This window comes from Chrysoperla carnea, chromosome 3, assembly GCF_905475395.1.
Source record: "Chrysoperla carnea chromosome 3, inChrCarn1.1, whole genome shotgun sequence".
Classification (NCBI taxonomy): domain Eukaryota; kingdom Metazoa; phylum Arthropoda; class Insecta; order Neuroptera; family Chrysopidae; genus Chrysoperla; species Chrysoperla carnea.
Genome location: NC_058339.1, coordinates 91,075,558 through 91,098,865, shown reverse-complemented (window position 1 = coordinate 91,098,865; position 23,308 = coordinate 91,075,558). Strand labels below are relative to the sequence as shown.

Genomic DNA, 23,308 nt, shown 5'->3' with positions numbered 1-23,308 from the left:
ATGTAAATTATCATAATTATTTATTTAAATTTGTGAGAACAATATTAAATTTTCAATGTAAGTCAAAAATGCAATCCATACAATTATTATATATGACTCCATACAATTCTATAATTAAAGTAGTGTACCGTTACCATGGAAACGCCTCCAATAAAACTCACGCACGATGCGAATAAGAATACTTTATTATACCATGCATATATGCAATATGCAAGGTATACTAAGTTTAGTCCCAAGTTTGTAACGCTTAAAAATATTGATACGGTATACCGTCTATACGGTATACCGTCTACACAACAACAGTGGACGGTCTAGACCGTATGGACGGTATACCGTCTATACGGTATACCGTCTATACGGTATACCGTCTACACGGTATACCGTCTATACGGTATACCGTCTATACGGTATACCGTGTAGACGGTATACCGTCTATACGGTATACCGTCTATACGGTATACCGGTATACCGTCTATACGGTATACCGTCTATACGGTATACCGTCTACACGGTATACCGTCTATACGGTATACCGTCTACACGGTATACCGTCTATACGGTATACCGTCTACACGGTATACTGTCTACACGGTATACCGTCTATACGGTATACCGTCTACACGGTATACCGTCTACACGGTATACCGTCTATACGGTATACCGTCTACACGGTATACCGTCTATACGGTATACCGTCTACACGGTATACCGTCTATACGGTATACCGTTTACGGTCTAGACCGTCCACGGTATACCGTATACGGTCTATTTAGACGCGGTATGAAATTATTTTTGCTCTTTTATACCGTGGAGCCCTTATACCGTGCACGGTATACTTTTTTACGGTATACTCTTTATGCCGTCGAGCCCTTATACCGTGTGCGGTATAGTCTCGTCCACGGTATACACAATATAGATTGGAAGGCTTATTTGAAGCAAATGAAATATACCGTGTGCGGTATAGTCTCGTCCACGGTATACATTATACAGATGGGAAAGCGTATTCTACAGAGATTTTCAAGCCTTGCGAGGTTTTTAACCGCACACGGTAAGCTATAACAGACGGTATGCGTTTATACAGAGATTTTCAAGCCGTGCGAGGTTTTTAACCGCACACGGTATGTCATAATAGACTGTATACGTCTAGATAGAACTTGTAATACATACTTGAAATTGCTTTATACTGCACGCAGTGAGCTATATCTCACGGTACATCTATATATTTAACTTGTGGAGCCTTGTATGCTTTTATACTAATTAATTTGAATAAAGTAAGTAAGGAGCTTCGAATTGATAATAAAAATTGAATAATCTTCCACAAAAAAAACTACATCCTCGTAGATGAATAAAGTACAACATAACGTACAACTGATACAAGTCACAGTATTTTACTATGACTTGTGGAGTGTGGAGTGTAGACGGTATTGTGCGGATAGCCACACCGACAAAAATTATAACATTATGTTATAATTGAAAATCGCTACATATTAGTTCAAAATCGCTATATATTAGTATCCATTGGACAAATTTAAACGAATCAACATTAAAAAATGGGCATATGTGTAATTTCAAATATAGACTTAAAGAGTCAATTACTCGAAAATTAAGCTGAAACTCGAAAATTGTTACTCTTCATTTATTTTACTATGTTTAATCATATTCCATCGGTAAATCGTGGTGCCACATTTATCATACTCTCCCAAAGTGTTCATGTATCGATTATCAGTTATGGAGTAGAATGAGCTTTTCATTGAGCTTGAAAACCTATGTCCAGTTTAATGTCTGCGTAGGTTGTGCGCCTACACACCCAACATTTTTCGCTTGAAGCATTTTTATCGATAAATGTTATTTTTCGAGTTTCAAGCATATATCAACTTATATAGAAAAATGAACCCTGTAGGTATATTGTTGAAGCCTGTTAAATAAATAAAAATCAAATAAAAATTTGTAAATATTTTATTTTAAAGCTTAAAATATTTTTTGTTTACAATTACAATCTTACAAAAATATATACGGATAATGTTTTAATATTCAAAATTGACTGTTTGTAATAAGGTGATTGTTAAAGGCTTTTGTTACAAAGGCATTTACATTCTTTTTTAAGCCTTTAAATTATTTTACATTTAAGTTTAAAAAAAATGTAAACAAATTTTTTAATACTATCGTCTAAAAGTCAGCTTATAAAGTTCGATAATCATGCAATGCGCAAACTTTTCATATTAAAAAAAATATTTTCAAACCTCTAAATATTTTCAAAAACCAACTTTATTTTTCTGGCCATGCTGGGATAATTCACTTGCAGTGATAAAAAAAAATTTTGCATTTTGCCAACAAGCCTATTGCATTATGTCTAGGAGTCCCGATATGGTTAATCCGTTGATAATCGAATAAAGAATAAGGTCCTTAATTAATGAATACATACATTTTTTATTTATTACAAAATGTGACGTATGAAGCTATCATGACATCATCTTGACATAAATTCCGCGTTCCGGAACCAGAAGATGGCCATCTTCTGGTTTTCGATTACAAAACAAAATAAATAAGCTTGCAAAAAAAGAGTTACTTAACTTAAAATCTTAGTTAATAATTTGCTAAATTAACTGCAAAATTAGGTAACGATTATTTTAACGGAAAAGTCCAAAATCTACAAATATATTTATTATAATACAATCATATATTAGTCCAGACGCTGTCCACATGACCCGTTTGTAAGACATAATTGATTCGGTTAGTCGGTTACGAATTTTTTTGTCCCCTAGTTGAATTTGTCAGCCAAAAGAGACCAAAAATTCGATGAACCAAAAACAAAAATAAATAAATAAAAATTAGTGGTCTCTCCGAGGCAAATATAGTTTGCATTCGGGTCTAATGGACTGCTTATCTGGAGTATATTTTATTTCTTTGAGCAAACAGTTCGACATATTAACTAAACCCACTTATAAATTTTACCCAGAAATCTTAACCTTCCACAAAAATTACGTATATAGATTTCCAATCTAAAATTATTTTACAGTTCACGTAAATTCACTATATTCCACAGTTCATCCATCTCACTTTAAACACAAGGCCTGAAGAGAGCGCCGAAAATTTTGGTTTGTTTCGATTTTCGGTTTTTTTCAAGACATGTTTCTCGTCTATACCATTCCAAGTCTTTTTACGTTCAACGAAATTTCTCCAGTCCTGTGTTAGTTTATAGCATACACATCATAAATTAATGACTTAGTTAAAAAAAAAAAACAATTTGTGGAGCCACTGTTTTTCCAAAAAAGAACCGCGTTTTTCACACACACAAAATTAATTTATTAAAATGTTTATGGAAATCGAATTTCACCACCTACATATCGCGGATGTGTAATATTATGATGTGATTGAGAGCGTTGCGGTAAACTTCGGGGACCATAACGTTCTCCAGGACCTCCAATCGGAGGGGAATACCTTCGAGGACGATGACCCTCACTACGCTGTCTATACCACGCACGCTCTGCTTCATGTCCATAGACATCCATTACTTGAGACGGTTGAAATTGACTTGGTCCATTCGAGTTTATGACGTGCGAAGAACGACGCCAACCTTCTTCATAGCGTCTACGTGTATTTTCATCTTCTAATGCTTGACGCCGTTGTGATTTATTTGAACTGGATTCACTAGAATCTTCCCCAGATGTTCCAAGTCCTAGATCTTTATCCACATCGCCATATCCTTTGTAGATGTTTTTATTAAGGGGTTTCGTTGGATATCCATTGGAGACGATTAAACTTGGATGTGGGATACAGTACGGATGTGGCAAAGCTTTTTGAACATTCGACATTTTAATGTTATTTTTTTCTTTCTTCTTACATGATGTTGGTCCAAACAGTGATAGCAAAACGGGTAACAAGAACAAACCATGAAGCGCCCCGAAGACGATCACCAAGAAAATCATTTTAAAGAACACCAGGAAAATATAACTGTAAGTGAATATCAGACAACCAACTCCAAGGACAGTACTCAAGGATCCCTGAACAATTGGCATTCCAAGTGCGTATAAACATTCTCGTACACGTTCTTTCGATGTAGTTTTCTTGGAGGCCATATAGACGTAACAAATATGCGCTGTGAAATCCACGGAAAATCCAATGCACATAATTAAATTTATCATTGATATTGAATCCAAATTAACATCCCACAGGGCCATGTATCCTGCTACACCGGTTTCAATCGATACAATACTGAAAGCGACCCAAATTCCACAAAGTAAATTTGGAATGAATATGAATGATATTAACATCATAATTAGTGCCCCAATGATCATTGATTGAATTGACGTTGGTCTTACGAGTTCAAACTGTAACAAATTATATAATTATTAGAAAAAGTTTTTTAATTGGGAACATTGTGGATGAGATTATTAGTTTTTTTTTTTTTGGATTTATATACAATTTTGGATTTTTGTGGTTTAAATTACCTTCTAAAATTGAAAGATTTTTATTTTAGATCAAATTCACCCGAATTGATGAATTCGATTCGTAAAGTCGCCTTATCTAATCGTTAAAAAAATCCGATTTAAGTAATTATTGGATAATAAATATCTTATAAACTAACTTTTATCGAAATTGGAAACAATAAATTTATTTTAATTTTTCGTAATTCTCTTGTTCGAGAATCTTAAAAGGATTAAATTTGAATTTTATAATTTAGAACGTACCTGATCAAAGAATACAAAATATGGATGAAAAACTGTCACGTTCAATGGGGCAGCTTTACAGATATCTCTCAAAGCTCGGACCATCTCTTTTTCATGATTCGTATCGTTAATATTAACAGCTTGAATTAAAAATCGTGATGCAATAATTTTCGTACCCGTTTCATCAAATTTTACATCCAACGAAAATGGATTTGATGGATATAACCACAACTAAAATATAAAAAAAAATTATTTTGCTCGCTGGCAATAAAAAAACCGGTCACCAAAGAAAATTACCTCTTTTAAACTGGCTATAAATTCAGGTTCTGTAGCGATCGACATATTAAGGTAATCTTGATTTCGTTCCATATATTGTAAAAATGATCGTAGCCAAGATTCCGAATAAATCGGCGGTGAAATATACGATGTATTCTCTAAACTTTGCATCACATCTTCAATTGTTTGTTGAACTTTCGGATCGGAATAATTCATTTCACCAGAAACAATTACCTTTGAACAAGAACCAAAATTATGTAACTTGATAAAAACAATTTTAACGTTGTGAGTAACTTACTTGAATTCGATAGGGAAATTCACGAAAATATGCATCTTCACGATCGAAAAATTCAATTGAATATGAATCAGCTTTTGCAACTTTTCGACGTTCCAAACCTTCTTTAATTTGTGTTAAACCATAACATGCTCCAGCTAAATACATAGCGAATATTAAAATAATGAGTGCTTTAGCAAAACTATTATTTATTAAGCGGGCAAAATGATCGCGGAAAAAGATCATCATGCCATGTTCTTCATTATCCACTGGATTATCGGGATTATCAGGATCAACACCGCCTGAACATAATGCTCGATAAAGCCACGATCGATTATCTACCAAAGAAAAGAAAATTATCTGTAATCAAATTTCTGAGAGACGTATACCGAAATCGGTGAGGTAAGATAAAAAATGCCAAGAGCCAAAAAGACTTTATAATTATCAAAAATATAGAGTCATATGGTTTTCAAATCAAATTTTTGATCAGAATCACAAAATAATATTTATATTTCCCTTTTTTTTTTTTTTTTTTTTCAAACTCTGATACTTCCAAAACGTTGAGGATTGAGGTTTGGTAAAAAATATTCGGAGTCAAAAGTGCTTAGAATTATCCAAAATACAAAATCATATAATTTTTGCATTAAATCATTAAATTTTTGACCCCAACCACAAAATAAACTTTATTTTCGTAAATAACGAGTTTTCAACAAAATCCGTATTTTTTTTTTCAAATGTTGTCCGGAAGTAGGGTACTTCTGTCTTACTCTATGGAGGAAAATCGAAAAAGCACTAGTTCGCATGAATATGGTTTTGTTAAATGCACTCCGGCAAATATTTTTCATCGGCTCCCATAAAAATTTACTGCCGAGGAGTCGATTCTTAGTTGGACTGTTTTTTTCAGTTTTATTTCCTCGATTATATGCCATTTTAATACCTAATTCTACTATACATCTCATATACATACGTGTAGCGAGGAGCAGGTCAGGGAAGGGCCTGGCCTCTTTATCTGGCCGTGGACTTTCCATAGATTTTGCTGGCCATTTTTGTTTTTATATGAAACTATAGTTGGATTTATGAAATTTTTAGGACAAAACTTTCTGATTTGCCCCCCCCCCCCTCTGTTGGCCAAATATTATTGATTTGTCGCCCCCTTGGACCACTTTTTAATTTAAATGATTTATAATTAGGACAATCAAATTAACACCCGGTATATTAAATTAATAATTAGAAAATTAAAAATTTTTTTTTTGTTGAAATAAGAAAGTAGGTTTTATTTGCATACACAAAACCTTCATTATTAGGTTTAGCTAGTTAGTTAGAGGTGTATCATTTTATTTTTTTTAAATAATTCTCATAACTTACGTGAAGTGTACGGGGTGATCCAAATAGAACAACAGTAATTCTTAAAATGGTAGATAATAAAGCCAGGAAAGCGCTCTTTTCTAGATACACAGGCTCTTTATATTATCGAAGATAATAAAAAAGATATCTAATATTTCAAATTTACCCATTTTTTTCTGCACTTATCAAAAATTTTTATTCTACAGGTAAAAAGCAGAAATTGGCACAGGTGACATTGCTGTACCCAAGATATCAGTAAATTTTAACTTAGGTGGGACTATTACATGTATATAACTCTGTTTATCTTTAATTTCCGTAATTGTTCATCCTACTTCATTAGATAATATATTTTATTCTCTTTTTCTGACACTAGAGCTCGTATAAGTTTGTTGCGCTCGCACTCCCATCATCATTATATAATGGTTTGGCAGACACTTGCAACCGTCAGAATGTTCTGGTAATTTACATGTACTTTTTAAACTATTTAAAGAATCATCTTTCAAAATTTCATCCTTCTGAGGACAGGTTATGAATTACCACCTCTATGGCAACTTTGATATGGTCTGGCACATTCTTGCAACCGCCAAAATTTGTTGGGGAATAGCAATTTTCTTCGGTAGACATTTAAAAATTTCGTATTTTACATTTAAAAAAATTTAAGTGATTATGACGCAGCCGCGAATGCATGCCAAAACGTTACTTTCTTGATTGACGGATTTAAAATGTCATTAAAAAAATTTTTGACTTTGTGGAAAACTAGTTAGTTCACTATCTCTTAGAGTCTTAGACTAATTATTGTATTTTAAAATTTTGAATATTTGTACGTTTTATCTATCATCGAATAAAGTTCTGATGTCATACTCAGACTTGAATCACCCTGTACTCATACTAAAAGTACATGTAAGTAAGTAATAAGTATTACGTCATTTAATAATTCTTTTTCCGGTATGTACTCCGGTAAGTTGACTTGTATTTCCTATAATTTTGTAATTTTACATTTATTTATTTTCTAATTATTAGTTATGACACAAATTCTTTTAAAGACTTTTTTTTTTTAAATTTATTTATTAGCTATTATTAATAATATAAAAAAAAAATTAATATACGCATCAATAAAGTATATGAAAATGTGTAATACAGGGTGCTTAAAAATCTGCAATAAAGAAATTTTATGGCCACTCTAAAAGTAATAAGTTATGATTCATCTACCATGTAATGAAATGATAAACTGAAAAAATAAAATGTTCCCTCGTACTTAAAGTACTTCAAAATATTGATTTTCCTAATAAAAAGCCACAAAGAAATATATTTCGGCAAAATAAACTCGCTTTCTTGCCATAAAATTAAATTTTAAACCTTTTTTATTCTTGCAAAAATGCTATCAACTATTTTGGTGACATAATATTGGAAAAAAACACCAGTCGTGTATGTAATTATTATATACATAAATCAAGTTGATGTAAGATAACCTACATTACTTTGAAAGCGATCAACAAATTAGTAATTAATGCATATTATTTTTCCTATATGATGTCACATCATGGTGGCTCGTGTTTTAGGTCACACAATAATGTGCTTTTATTACTCAAAATAGAACCAGAATATTTCTACATAAATTGATGAAAACTACCTTCATTCCTTCCAGTTTCATTCCTAATTGCTTCCGCTCACATTTACATAATTATAAGTTATTCCATTGGGTTGGTGAATTTTGAGTCACTTTGTATTTTAATATTATAAGAGTTTAAATTCTTAGTTTTTAAAAACTAGATGAACCTAAGTACATAAATGTAATACAAATTGCCTAAATATAAGTATGTTAAAAGCATATTATTTTCCTTACTTGATTTTGAACGTGGTAGAACTTTAAAACAAAACACTGAATGTAAATTTTTCTGTTCACAATAGCCAGAAACAGCAACACAGCCGGCAAAAAATGTTAAATGCCATATAAATAAAAATACTACAGCAAAACCTGTAAAAAAAAAATACAAAAAAATTAACATTTTTGATATAAAAAAATCTTTATTATGTTTTGGAGGGGGCTATATGGGTTTAAAAGTTGAAACCTGATCAATCAGTACAAAGAATGACTAAAATATTCTTGAATCTTATCTTTACAAAACCAAAATTTAAACAGAGTTGAGTAAAATCTGGGGAAAAATTTCGTTATTTTGAGAGCTTAGAAGTTATAGTTAATCATTTCAGAAAAGTTCAGTTCCTGCGAATACAGGCAATATGCACAAAAATAACTAAATACTGAATAATAATAAACTGGAGTTTTAGGTGTAGATCGTATGGACAAGCGAGATGTAGAGATGTGCCGACTATGACTTTGGCCGACAAACCGATTAGTCGGCGCAGTCCCGGAAACAAAGCACTGAAGTTTGAAAAATTAGAAAAGTAAGACGAATTTGAATGCGGTTTTGTGCATTCAATTCGTTAGAGCGTCAGGAAACTTTGTGAGATAAACGCATTTTAAATTGATTCCAAACTCGTTTTTGAGATCGCTGAACACGAATACCGTGACAGAATTGATCTCGGAGGTACCTGGTGCCCGGTATCCCCGTCGTCTCCTGGAGTTTTTAGGAAATTCGTTTTACAATTAGCCCAAACTCGTTACTTGTTGGTTTTTGGGGTCGCTGGAAACGAATATCGCGAAAGAATTGGTATCTGAAGTACTTGGGGCCCAGGGTGAACTGTATTCCACTTGTCTAATGGCAATAAAATAAAGCCTACTGCTGATAACACCTAGATTTTAAAATTTAATTATTCCGTATGAAAACAGAGTTTATTTCCGCGTCGACCACTATCAGTGTCTTATTACAAACTGACAATTAGACAAAGAAGTTTTAATAATTACCTATCTACAAAAAAAATTAATTTTTTAATGACATTAATTTAGCTAAATACATCCCAAAAAATATTTTATCTATTTTAATTGTAATATACATAATACATAATAGTACATGATTTGGCCCATTTAATGTAATGCCATAATAATTTTATGTTGAACATTAGTTAATTTATGTGAGTGACATAAATAACATAACAACAAATTAAAATTTTAAATGATTAAAGTATTATTTCACTTCAGTTCACCTGACTATCTACCTGATTGTTACTGGACCGATTTAAATAATAAGGTAAAGTCTTTTTGTTTTATCAAAAAATATTTTTTAAAAAAACTTTCACATAATGATAATAATAATAATAATAATAAAGAATTAATAATCATAAATAAAAATATGATTATTTAAATTAATTTGTTTATTCTTCTATTCTATAAAATAAAAAAATAAAAAATGTACTCTCGAGTTCAAAACTTCATTCAATTTAATGTTGCAGTATGTTCCAGAAAATAAAAATGAAACAAGTGAAAACAAACATTTGACTGAGTTAACTGTTGAAATACCATGCATAGTCAGTGTTGATTTCTTTATCACATTACACATACAAACATGTGACACATACATAACTGATAATCAAGTATAGTACATATTATAAAATTTCCGCCTAATGGGCGCCCTCACAGGTAAACAGTGATGTTTACGAAAAAATGTTTCAAACAAAAGTTGTTTAATTTTTGATAAGGAACATTTTTTACATTTAAACTTTTGTTCTATATCTAACGGTTTACAAGATGGGTCCGACGGACCCAAGACCCAATTGACCTATGATTCTCATTTACGAACTTGACCTCACTTTTTACGTCTTGAGTACGCTGTAAAAATTTCAGCTCGATATCTTTTTCCGTTTTTGAGTTATCATGTCCACAGACGGACGGGCGGACGGACGGACGGACGGACAACCGGAAATGGACTAATTAGGTGATTTTATGAACACCTATGACAAAATTTTTTTCCTAGCATCATTATTTTTAAGCGTTACAAACTAAACTTAATAAATGTACTATGTATATTTCATATATACATGGTATAAAAATTCATTTAGTGTTTCTTATTTTTTGATTAAAATAAAAATTTCCCGGAATAACGTACTATCCCGTAATAATGTACATTTACCTTAATTTTGAATATTTTTTTTGTGTGTGGTTCTAATTAACTATTTGATCATTCTTTAGAATTTATTGATGTTTATAAAGATAACAAACAAAACACTAACTATAGTAACTCTAAAGTTAAGTAGGAGGATGTAAGTCCGTAGTTCTATTAGAGTTAGTAATGAGTGAGTTGATGATCTGAGAAAGAAAGTTCTTTTATATAAAAAAATATTTATAAATGAATATTTCCGTAATACATTCATCTATCTAACTCTTTAATTCAATTCTATCTATTTAATGAATCTGATAAGTTTAAGTTATGTTTTCACTAAGGATGTAGTGTTTTTAAAAAGACTATGACCTCAGTGAAAAGCTAGATAAAACAAGATATAACTAACAGTACTAATGAAATAGCGCAAAAAAACTTTCGTTTTCAATAAATACAGAGATGAACACTTAGATGCCTATCTTTGAATTTTTAGTTTATAATTTAGTATAGTACATATTATAAAATTTCCGCTTAATTGGCGCCCTCACGGGTAAACAGTGATGTTTACAAAAAAATGTTTCAAACAAAAGTTGTTTATATTTTGATAAGGAACATTTTTATACTTAAACTTTTGTTCTATCTCTAACGGTTTACAAGATGAGTCCTACGGACCCAAGAGCAAATTGACCTATGTTGCTCATTTACGAACTCGACCTCACTTTTTACGTCCTGAGTACGCTGTAAAAATTTCAGCTTGATATCGTTTTTCCTTTTTGAGTTATCGTGTCCACAGACGGACGGACGAACGGACAACCGGAAATGGACTAATTAGATGATTCTATGGACACCTATGCCAAAATTTTTTTCGTAGCATCAATATTTTTAAGCGTTACAAACTTGGGACTAAACTTAATATACAGTGCAACCTCGATATAACGAATCTGAAGGGAACCAGTAAATATTCGTTATATCAAGTAATTCGTTAAACTGAGGTTTGTTATATTGAGGTTAAGTTGGTCTAAAATTCGTTATAAAGAGGAAAAAAGTGTCGGAACCTCTCGCGACATGAATTACATACTATGGAGTATACTAACTGTCATATATTGGTGGGAATTTATACGTTATATAAAGGTTTTGAATTGACGAATTTCGTTATTTAGAGGTATTTAAATTTTTTATGTAGTTGAAAATTCGTTATAAAGAGGCTGTTCGCAAAAAATATTCGTAATGTAGAGGTATATTTTATATTGACTCTTATGGACAATTCAAGGGGATTGCGAAAAATTTGTTAAATCGAGGAATTCGTTATATTGAGATTCGTTATATTAAGGTTGCACTGTACTATGTATATTTCATATATACATGGTATAAAGACGGTTTTTGTATTTTTCATTCTACGCTTATATTTATAAATTTTTTTAAATGTATTATTATATAAAAGAAGTTTTTTAATTTAAATAAAATTCTGTTTGAGATACGAGGTTTTCTATTTATGCCAATAATAGATAATATAAATTTTTCAAATCACTTAGGGCTTATTTAAAAACAATACTATTTTTGTTGAATAAGTGTGAGATTTAAATAAAAAAGTGTTACAACAGCTCTGCTCAAAACATCATCAACTCTTTCTTATTAAAAATTCATATTTTAATAATAAATGTCTATTAACATAATAACGATTATATAATTAATTATAAATAAAAAGAAATTATAATTTCTTGTTCCGATTTATATATTTCTTTTTAAATCATTAAAAAAATTAACATAATAAGATGCAAGTATGTGAATTCACCTAATTTTATCAATTATAAAATTTTTATTCAATTTTGAATTTTGTATTAACGAAAGTGTTACCACAAAACTGAAATTTTGTGTGTCAATTAATACGTCTTCTGTATAAATTACAAGTTGATTCTCTGCACGGTTTAAGATAAATTAGAAGTCGTAATAAATGTTTTTATACCATGTATATATGAAATATACATAGTATATTAAGTTTGGTCCCAAGTTTGTAACGCTTAAAAATCATGATGCTAGGAAAAAAATTTTGTCATAGGTGCTCATAAAATCACATAATTAGTCCATTTCCGGTTGTCCGTCCGTCCGTCCGTCCGTCTGTGGACACGATAACTCAAAAACGAAAAAAGATATCGAGTTGAAATTTTTACAGCGTACTCAGGACGTAAAAAGTGAGGTCAAGTTCGTAAATGAGCATCATAGGTCAATTGGGTCTTGGGTCCGTAGTACCCATCTTGTAAACCGTTAGAGATAGAACAAAAGTTTAAATGTAAAAAAGGTTCCTTATAAAAAAATAAACAACTTTTGTTTGAAACATTTTTTCGTAAACATCACTGTTTACCCGTGAGGGCGCCAATTAGGCGAAAATTTTATAATATGTACTATACTTGATTATCAGTTATGTATGTGTCACATGTTTGTATGTGTAATGTGATAAAAAAATCAACACGGACTATACATGGTATTTCAACAATTAAGTCAGTCAATTGTTTGTTTTCACTTGTTTTTTTTCAATAAGTGCTTTTAAAAATGTTTTACCATTTACATAAAAAACTTTTATCAATATTCCTCAAGTATAAAGCTTTAAAATCATACCAAAATTAAGAACTGTGCATAAAAACTTTTTTTTAGTTAAAATAAAAACACTGACTTTGATAGTTAATTTCTCCTAAACCGTTCAGAGAATCGATATAAATTTTTCACTAAAGACGTTTAAAAGAATTAATTGATAAATAAAACTTTGGTATCGAAATACGTTCAAGAGAAAACAAAATTTGTTAGATATCGCATGCAATTGTTCTGGAATATTGAACTATGAATAATATTTTAGTCGGTATTTTAGAAACTACTCTTCCAATTTTCAAAGAGGCACGATTCTCGTATTTTTTCGGTAAAATAGTTACTCGAGATAATTTAGATTTGCTGTAAGACCTCTTTGACAACTTTAAGAAAATCATAAAATTGGCCCTAGCCAAATTGGCTCTTCGATTTCAAAGCAATTGGATTGTAAATAAAAAAATCTAAAAATTAAAGAAAATCTTAATTTACCTGAATATATGCAGAATATTTGTACAGATCGAAATGGACTTAGAATACCAATCCAGAAGCTAACAATATCCGTGACAGATGTGATTGTAATGGAGACGGCTGCTTCTGATAACATTTCACCCATCCGTTCTGGTACACTCTTTTTAATGCTTGTTCGACGCCATGCTGCTAGCATTACAAATGTATCATCGATTCCAATACCTGTAATAATTAGACACAAAACACACAAATATAATTAATTTGGCACATTCATAAATTAGACACAAATAAATATAAATAATAAATGTCTGACGTCAATAATTAGAATAAAGATGTCTTATAAAATTTTGTACGTGATTCGTTTTTAAATTGCCCTACTTAGCTATAGTTTTTAATACATGTACCTAACTTTCCTCTTACAGTAAATCTCACCTGATGTGAGTAATCGATGGTGTAGTTTGTTTTTAGGTTTTGTGTAGTTTTGACTAAAGTGAGTAAAAATTTACGCAAGTGAACTGCATAGATAACTAACTCATTGAAAAATTTATTTTCTACAAGCCATTAAAATTACTTGAATTTTTGCAGTGTTATTGCCAACATGATTTGCATTTCTTTTACTTTCATACTTTCAATGGGCAGAAATTTCTAAAACATGGGAATACGGTAGTTGCCTGATGTCGAATTTTGTCATATTACGCATATAAATGAAAAATTAGACTTGATATCATGACAAAATTTGAAAGTGAAAATAAAATTGATTAAAAAACGAAGAAGTTATCAGCATTCAAAGATTGCTTATCCATCCCTTTTTACCAAAAAAAAGTTTTATATGTCTCTATGGTGATTTCGGACAATGACGTCACTAGTCTAGACAATGACGTCAATTAGGAATGTTAAACATTCATATTTTGCGTACTTTCAAAAGATTTTCAAAAAACTAAGAATTTCGAAAAACAACTTCACTTTTTTGCCCGTGCAGTGAGAATTCTTCACCTACAGTGACAAAAAAATTTAGTAAACATTCCTAATCCCAGGCATTACAAATCTTGAAGCTCCTTTTCAGCCGTTTGAAGATCATCAGCTCTTTTCGAGTACACGATTGCTTTAATTTTAACTTCTTCTCATTCTTGTTGAATGCAATAAAAAATCATAAACGAAAGAAAATAGTTTTCTCAAGTAACTAGTTTTTTTGAAAATACGAAATTATATGCTTCTATTTAATTTTCTCTCTATGATGCCTTCTTATTGATTTTCTTAAAAATCCAGTCCTATAAATCAGTTCCTATATCACTTTTATCCCTGTGCTTATCGCTTTTCGATGTTAGGTTCTAGCGTAAAAATTTTACCCAGTAAACATGACAGATCTGAAGAGAAAATCGTAATGAAAAATGGAAAAATAGAATTTCAATAAGGTGACCAAGCAGAAATCTTGCACATTTTCCATCATTTTAGACACAACTGAATTTGATTCCAGTCTGATATATCCACTCAATTCTAAAAAATCACTTGCAATATCGTTCTACTAATTGTAATCACGCTGACTAAATAGATCATGCATATTAACTGAGTAATTTTGTAGTGCTGAGAATAGTCAAATATTTTGTGTAAAAGGAAGCTACACATATATTTTAACAGCTAATATTTTATTTTATTCTGAATGAAAAATTTATTTTACGATTACCTTTGAAATAATATTTATTAGCTTACAAGAAATTCAAGATACTTATTCTTGATAAAGGTTCATGAAACTCTTTACAGCTATCATTTTACGATTTGTATAACATTGTGGATCAAGGAATATTGAGATTTTAAGATATTACTTATTTTATAAGCCAAATAAATTCAATTTTTATACTTTTTAGACCATTAAATTTCACAATCACGCTCATATTAGGTTTGGTCATTGGGGTCAAAGTATATCCACTAACGAAATTTTTATACCATGCATGTATATGAAATATAACAAGGTATACTAAGTTTAGTCCCAAGTTTGTAACGCTTAAAAATATTAATGCTACGAACAAAATTTTGATAGGTGTTCATAAAGTAACCTAATTAGTCCATTTCCTGTTGTCTATCCGTCTGCCATTCTGTCTGCCTGTGAACTCGATAACTCAAAATCGAAAAAGAAGACGTAAAAAAAACGGACTTAAAACGTAGGTCAAGATCTTTCATCCGTAGGACTCATCTTGTAAGCCGTTAGAGATAGAACATAGATTAATTTAAAAAAAATTTCCTTATAAAAAAAGAAACAACTTTTGTTTGAAACATTTTTTTGTAAACATCACTGATTACCCATGAGGGCGCATTAAGCGTGTTCTTTGAAAGAGCTACGGCTCATTTTTCCTGGATATGAATCGAGTTTTTCAAGCGACATTTCCGGCGAATGAAAAGTGTAAATTTTCAAAAAGTATTTACATAGACTCATAACTATTTGTAAAATAATTTTTTTTGTAAACAAATCACGCTATGAATAATTTTATTTGAACCAACCTTGAATAAATAAAAATATCCTTAACTTAGATTTTGTAAAAAGTATTTTTCTAGTAAACTTAGCATTTTATTTTTATGTTTTTTTATGGGTTAATTACGATTATTATTCTAATCATTAAACCAATCGTTTCAATAATGTATGCAGTTATTTAAGTTTTAATAATAACTATGAGAATATAATTTTTATAATTTTTTAAAATAATAAAATGTTAATTTATTTGCAAAAAAAAGAAAAGTATCTGAATAATATTAATTTTATATCAGCATCTAATTTGCTTGCCTTCCGTTTCAAAATTGATAGTTATTTGTAGGTTACGAAGCTAATTAATTAAAATATCTATGTAATTAAAAATTGTTTACTGAAAATTTCATCCGGTGTTTAATACTTCCTACGTATTAGACTGCAAAATTTGATTAGCACTCGCGTTATGAGCATTTTGCTCATGCTTGATTTAAAAAAATTAGTAACTTTTATTTTTCAAATAGTATATGTGGTTGAATTTTTTTGAATGTGCAGTTTCCTATCTTCATATAATTTATTAATTTTTTTTCGAATTATGAATTTTACAGATTTCTTCAACTTTCAGAAATTATTAGCATTTCTCATGAGAGTAAAATTCTAAGCAAAAAAGGGAATTTTCGGGCCTGTTCGTGTACTTTCGTTAGTTAATAAATATCGAGTTTCGTAAATTTAAAAAACTTGTGTTAGAAATATGGTGAAATTAGTTAAAATGAATTTAATTATTTTGATTATTTCTGTGCTCTAATATTTTCACAGTCAAATATGACGTGATAAAACTATTTTTAATTAGCTAATGCATTAAAAAAAAAATTATATAAAATTATGTAGAGGTTATGATTTACAAAGTTAAAGAATAATTAACGCGTGAAATATTTAACGCATGAGAAGATTGCCGAACAGTAGAGGCAAGTGTTGACTGATTTAAAAAAGTACTTTCAAATATTTTTTAAAAAATTTTGTTGCAGTCACGCTTCTATATAACATTCTAACTACTTCAAAGCTTAGAACTTGGCTTCCAGCCTTAGATCGCCAGAGTCACAGATTTTGGAGCCTAAGGCTGGAAAGTGTTTATAAGTGGATAAAATATCGAAAATTCACTTTCCATTTGTAAGGTCACTAAATCTTACGTGATAATTCTCAGACCTTAGGCTAGATTTTTGTGATTCAAGAAAAGAAAAATTTAAAATTTTTACTTACCGACCATTAAAAATGGTGCAGCTAAATTTAATCCAATAAATTCCACACCTAGATAAATAACAGCACCAAATGCGGCCACTGTTGCCATACACGCGGATAAATTACCCAATAATCCCAGCCAAGGTTTCGATCGTACCCAATCAGTCATCATACATGTAAGTACAGAGAATAAGGCCATGACAATAAATGACGTTGCAAAATATGGTACCACAGTTCTTGTATTCTTCTCCAATTCATGATCCAAAGTACGTGATGAAAATCGTGCCACTGATATATATTTGAAAATACCACTTTCATCTGCTTCGCCTACTGTATCCAAAAATGCATCTTCCCAAATTGAACCTCTGTTGGATGGGAATATCGGATTAATTCTTTTTATAAATTTTTTGGAAGGAGAGAAAGATAATGGACTGACCTTACGTCTTGACGTTTATTGTCAGCGTTAATGAAGTAAACTAATTGGATTGCTGGAACGCTTATAATTTGATCATCTTTAACTTTTGAACCTCCAAAATATACGGGAAATATGTGAGCATCCCATGTTTCTGGATTAAACATTACTGGCCATGTTAAATTCAAATCGCCTGATTCTACCTAAATTTAAATAAATTTTTGATAAGAAATTACTGAAAATCAGAAATTTATTTCAAAGAAAATCGAAAAAGTCTGGATTTTAAATTATTAAGAATTGAAAGCTGTACATTTAAAAAAAAAGATTTTTATTTTCATAGCTGCTCTCGGGATATTAGTTTAATAGTACTAATCGTTGAAATAAGTCAGTTTTATTCCGATTTAATCCTGTTCAAACCTAATTCAAATCTTGATTTTTATTCCGATTTTTTTTCAATTCATTCCCACCTGTTCTGAGCCCAGAATTTATCTTTTATAAGTTGGCATATGCTTGAAACTCGATAAATAAATTTAATCGAGGAAAAATGTAATAGTTTCAAAGGCACACATCTTATACCGACATCGAATTTCAAAAACGGTAAGTTTTACAAAAAAATTGTTTAAATAAAAGTTGAAGCTAATTTTGAGTCAAACAACTTTTTTATTTACACTTTTGCAAAAAAATCATTTTTTCTTAATGAAAACCGTAGAAAACCCTTTTTTTGATACTTTAACGCCACCTACTTTTTGTAATTTAACTCGTATGACGTTGCTCCAATGACATAAAATGTAGCTGACAGTGTCTTCTACATTTTTTATTTGAAAAACTTTTCCCTTAAATCAATAGATTCCGAGAAAAACGCATTCCAAATTTTTTTTCCCCATTTTTTTGGATTTTCTCAAAAACAGCGGAACGAAAAATTCTCTTAATTTTTTTTTTAAGTTATTTACATGCCCCCCTAACGATCTATAACCTCAGAGTCACTATTGTAATTTTTTCCAGTCAAAATGCCAGATTTACTGTACCAAAACATTATTTGTTTGAAACATTTTTTTGTAAACAGAATAGTTTAGACAGTAATTGATATCAAAAATTTACCTTTTTGTGCGTTTGTTCATTCAATTTGAACAAAAAATTGTTTTTATAGAAAAACAAACCACTTTTATTAATTATATGAAATACATTTTTGATACGAAAAACAATTTAAGGTAAAACTTTTCAGTCCATTTTTCTAATCAATAACAACTTTCTAACTTAAGGTGTTCATCTATCGATTATCCGTTATGAATTAGAGTGAGCTTTTCTTTGAACTTGAAAACCTAGGTCAAGTTTAATGTCTGAGTAAGATGTGCGCCTACATACCGAACATAAACTTCGGTTATATTGAGATACGATATTAGGTTCACTTAATATTAGATTCTGATTTTTAGATTTCAATAAATTCAGAATTTTATAAATTGAAATGCGTGAGTCAATGGTACAAATGAAATTTTTCGTAATTATTGCACGTCCAAATTTCTCTAAACAATGTTCGATTTTGACGATTTTTGAAAGAACTCATAATTAATAACGATCTTGAATAGTAAAGTAAATTTTGGCCTACAAAACCCTGACCAAAATCAGAGGCGTAAATTTTCTTAAGAAACCTTGGTCATTTATGAATTTAAGTGACAAATAAGGATTTTTTATTAACTTAAACCTTTGAATTCAATTAAACCTTTGTAATGAACTAATTGTAATTTAATTTTTAAATCAATAGGTACATAATTGAATTGAATTGAATTGAATTTATTATTGAATTCTATAGTTGAGTATTGATATGAATTATTGATTGTCTATTGATTATTGAAAAAAAACTTTAAATGAATACTAAATAATATTTAAAAAAAATTAAACTTATTTTAATAAATTCTTGTTTTCTTCATTGATAATTCAAAAAATGTAAACGTCTCCAAAGTCTCTAACAAATTTGAAATTCATAACCTAATGCCATTTTTTTCAAATAAAAATTAATTTAATATTTTTAAAACGTTCTTGGTGATAAATTTGATCTTAGCGGTGAATTAGTTTTTATTTGGCACTATTATGCGAGTCAAATTTAAATTTGAAATTCGTGTGAATTATTTGAAAAGTTACAATCGCACACAGAAGAACCATAACGTTTGTAGACCAAATTTGAGCGCCAGGACAATGTTGGTTAAAGGCTTGATTTTTTTTTATATGTTGTTCGACTAAGTCTAAATCAATCTTGAAAGTTTTAGTGGGATGTGAGGATTTTCCCGATTATTTAAATAAATAAATGACTTCAAAAGTAGACATATTTAATATTGGTTTTATGGGAAAACGGTAGATGGATGTTATGTTTTCATAGATTTCTCCAAAACTAGCCGGTGGAAATTTAAAAAAAACCTATTTAAAGTTCAAACCTTAATAAATAATTTAAAACAAAAAAAAAACCCTTCGTGTCCGACTAATTAAGGATGTATGTGCACGGAAGTGGAAACGAAAATTAAAAAAAAATATTTTTTCAAAGATTAATAGTAAGAAAACCAAGGCAGATATCGAAAAATTTTATTCTTATTTTTCGTAGCATTCATCAAGTTATAACAAAATTCATCAACAAAGTTGAAAATATGATTTAAAAGATTTCAACCACAAGTCTACACTCGCCTTGGCGCTCATACTACCTTAAATCTTTCACCGTTTCTGATTTCAGTAAACAAAATATTAAAATTATTCGGAAGAATAGAAAATACTTACATCTTTTATGACATAATCAAGATTAAGAATATCGTTCGTATAACATTCGCCATTCCATTTAGCACAAATATCTTTGTAAGCGAAATATTCATCATCGTAAAACACGGTAGTGTTTCGAATTAATTCATCCAGTAAGCGCAGATCGCTAAATACGTTTGCTGTTAGCATATTATCATTTTTATGTTTTGCTGTCACTATTACACGTCCAAAACGACCTGAAAAGAAGAATGGATCATGTTAGTGTGCTGAAACTATTTAAAAAATCTCGTACAAAATTGCATTCAAGGAAGTTGTCGAAAAATGTATTCTTTTTTCTGCAATACGTAGGAAAAAATTTCCTCAAAATAATAGTTTGTTACTATGAATGCATCTTGGCATGGGCCCCATGCATGGTGGAACAAGTGAACCAATATGTATAACTTGAAGCTGTTATAGTTGAAGACGGTAGATGTGCAAATAAAATCAAGAGGCGTATGATCCTAGTAAAGGTAGCTTTTAATAAATTCAGGCCATTACTGGCAAGCAAAAACACTTCTAAAAGACTTGGGTGCTAAAGTTCTATGTGTGGCCTATTTAATTGTATACATGCGAATCGTGGGCTGTGACAAAAAGAACAGAAAAACTTCTGGAAGCAGCGGAGATTTGATTTTATTGACGAATTGAGCGTATTTACTGTATGTTTAATTAATGATGAGACATGAATTTTCGTTTAGGACTGAGGTGGAAAAGAGTAGAGGACGACAATTAATTATTTATTAATTATTTCTGTGTATTTTCCTTCAAGGCAGAGGGATGAAATTGCATTCCCTTGCATTCCCCTTTCCGCCGCAAATGTATGAATTCATCTTGGACGTTGATTAACTGTTTATGAATCATACATGGCTGAAAAAGAATAGAGGCTGTCATTTTCAGTCGAAAGCTCTCATGGCTTTAATTCCAAAATCATCTTATTATTATTACTCTAGCAAGTTTTTTTCAATTTTACCCTTATCTTTCTTATTTCTTTATCAAATTCCATATTTCAACCCTCATTTTCAAGCTTATTAGGTCTTATTATGTCTAGGTTTGGACGAAAAATATACTCGCGGTCTAAAAATGTAACGCTTAGGAAAAAACACGTTTGACAAATAATTCGAAGAAGAAATACATTTAAATAATAAGTTTATTAGGCAAACATGTTAGTTTTTAGAGATACTCTTCTGACATATAATTACTATTTTAAATACATGTTCTCCTAATATTAATTTAAGTAGTTTTGATTTTTTTTCATCACTTTTCAACGAAATTTGTTGTTTGTTGTTTTTAGTGAAGGGTATCTACAGGGTAGCCACGGGTAGCCAGTAACTACAGGAGTGGAATTTCCGCACAGATCGAGCTTCTACAATTTTACTCGAGATTGTCAATTAAAATTAAAATTGAACTCTAAAATTTAAGAAAACTGTCTTTCTTACCTGCTCGTGTAATTCGTGCCACATTAAATCGTGACGTATAATTAACTTTAAAATATTGTTCAACAATAGCACGTTCAGTTTTACCTTCACCTCGTACAGGTGAAAATAAATATTCTGGATCAATTTCATAATAAATACGTTGATAGCCTGTCACACATATCACTGTTAATAATACTGGTATTATGATAAAGTAACCTGGATAACGTCCCACAATCACGCCTAACTTATAAAAGGAACGATTTAGGGCATCATCCACAAAGGTGATTCCACACGTCATCTGTAACAAAAATGAAATATGTACAATTAGTGTGATCTTTTATAATTCCAACAATAAATAAATATAAAAGTTCGCTTTGATATCTTCAAACGCTTAGAAATTATATTAAATGGACTCAAGAAAAAGGAGCATAAATTCCCAAAAAACAAGTGAAAACAAACAATTGACTGAGTTGATTGTTGAAATACCATGCATAGTCAGTGTTGATTTCTTTATTACATTACACATACAAACATGTGACACATACTTAACTGATAATCAAGTATAGTACATATTATAGAATTTCCGCCTAGTGGCGCCCTCACGGGTAAACAGTGATGTTTACGAAAAAATGTTTCCAACAAAAGTTGTTTAATTTTTGATAAGAAACATTTTTTACATTTAAACTTTTGTTCTATCTCTAACGGTTTACAAGATGGGTCCTACGGACCCAAGACCCAATTGACCTATGATGCTCATTTACGAACTTGACCTCACTTTTTACGTCCTGAGTACGCTGTAAAAATTTCAGCTCGATATCTTTTTTCGTTTTTGAGTTATCGTGTCCACAGACGGACGGACGGACGGACAACCGAAAATGGACTAATTAGGTGATTTTATGAACACCTATACCAAAATGTTTTTCATAGCATCAATATTTTTAAGCGTTACAAACTTGGGACTAAACTTAGTATACCTTGCATATCACATATATGCAAGGTATAAAAATAAAACTATAATGTTTAATTATAATTACTTTTATTTATTACAAAATGTTGTACTTAAATGTCTTTGCACCTTAGTTAAATAGTTTTAACTAAAACATATATTCGAGCTATTATTTCATAAAATAATTATATGTTACAGGTACTAACTAATAATATTATAACTAATTATTTATAGCATTTGTAAAATAAAGTATTTTATTAATTCAGCATTTGAATTTGAGTTAAAAACTGCGTAAAATGTATTTATTGATGTTTAGGTTAGGTTATATTGGCTGTCCATGAAGTACACACTTGGGCTATAGAGCCCATTGTGACACCATATATGTGTTTTATCACCTTTCCGATGATAATTTCATTTATCAGCTCCTCAATTTCAGAGGCTGAATGGACCTCCTTCATGCATATACCATGC

General features: G+C 30.4%; 1 protein-coding gene across 3 annotated transcripts; it reads right to left on the bottom strand.

The window, feature by feature from the left end:
- Positions 1–2,144: 2,144 nt before the first annotated feature.
- LOC123295314 (patched domain-containing protein 3) lies at positions 2,145–22,206 on the bottom strand. 3 transcript variants are annotated; one of them, XM_044876617.1, is made up of 11 exons: positions 21,913–22,206; positions 20,462–20,676; positions 17,726–17,904; positions 17,311–17,654; positions 13,620–13,820; positions 8,405–8,536; positions 7,438–7,443; positions 5,242–5,555; positions 4,965–5,177; positions 4,689–4,898; positions 2,145–4,328 (listed from the first exon to the last, which is right to left on the bottom strand). In XM_044876617.1, the coding sequence occupies exons 1-11, from the start codon at positions 22,187–22,189 to the stop codon at positions 3,315–3,317; spliced, it is 3,105 nt and encodes a 1,034-aa protein (XP_044732552.1). In that variant the 5' UTR covers positions 22,190–22,206; the 3' UTR covers positions 2,145–3,314. The 3 variants fall into 3 exon arrangements, with proteins under 3 accessions (XP_044732552.1, XP_044732551.1, XP_044732550.1); XM_044876616.1 differs by lacking the exon at positions 7,438–7,443 and having other exon boundaries at positions 5,242–5,548; positions 8,392–8,536; XM_044876615.1 differs by lacking the exon at positions 7,438–7,443 and having other exon boundaries at positions 2,146–4,328.
- Positions 22,207–23,308: the final 1,102 nt, after the last annotated feature.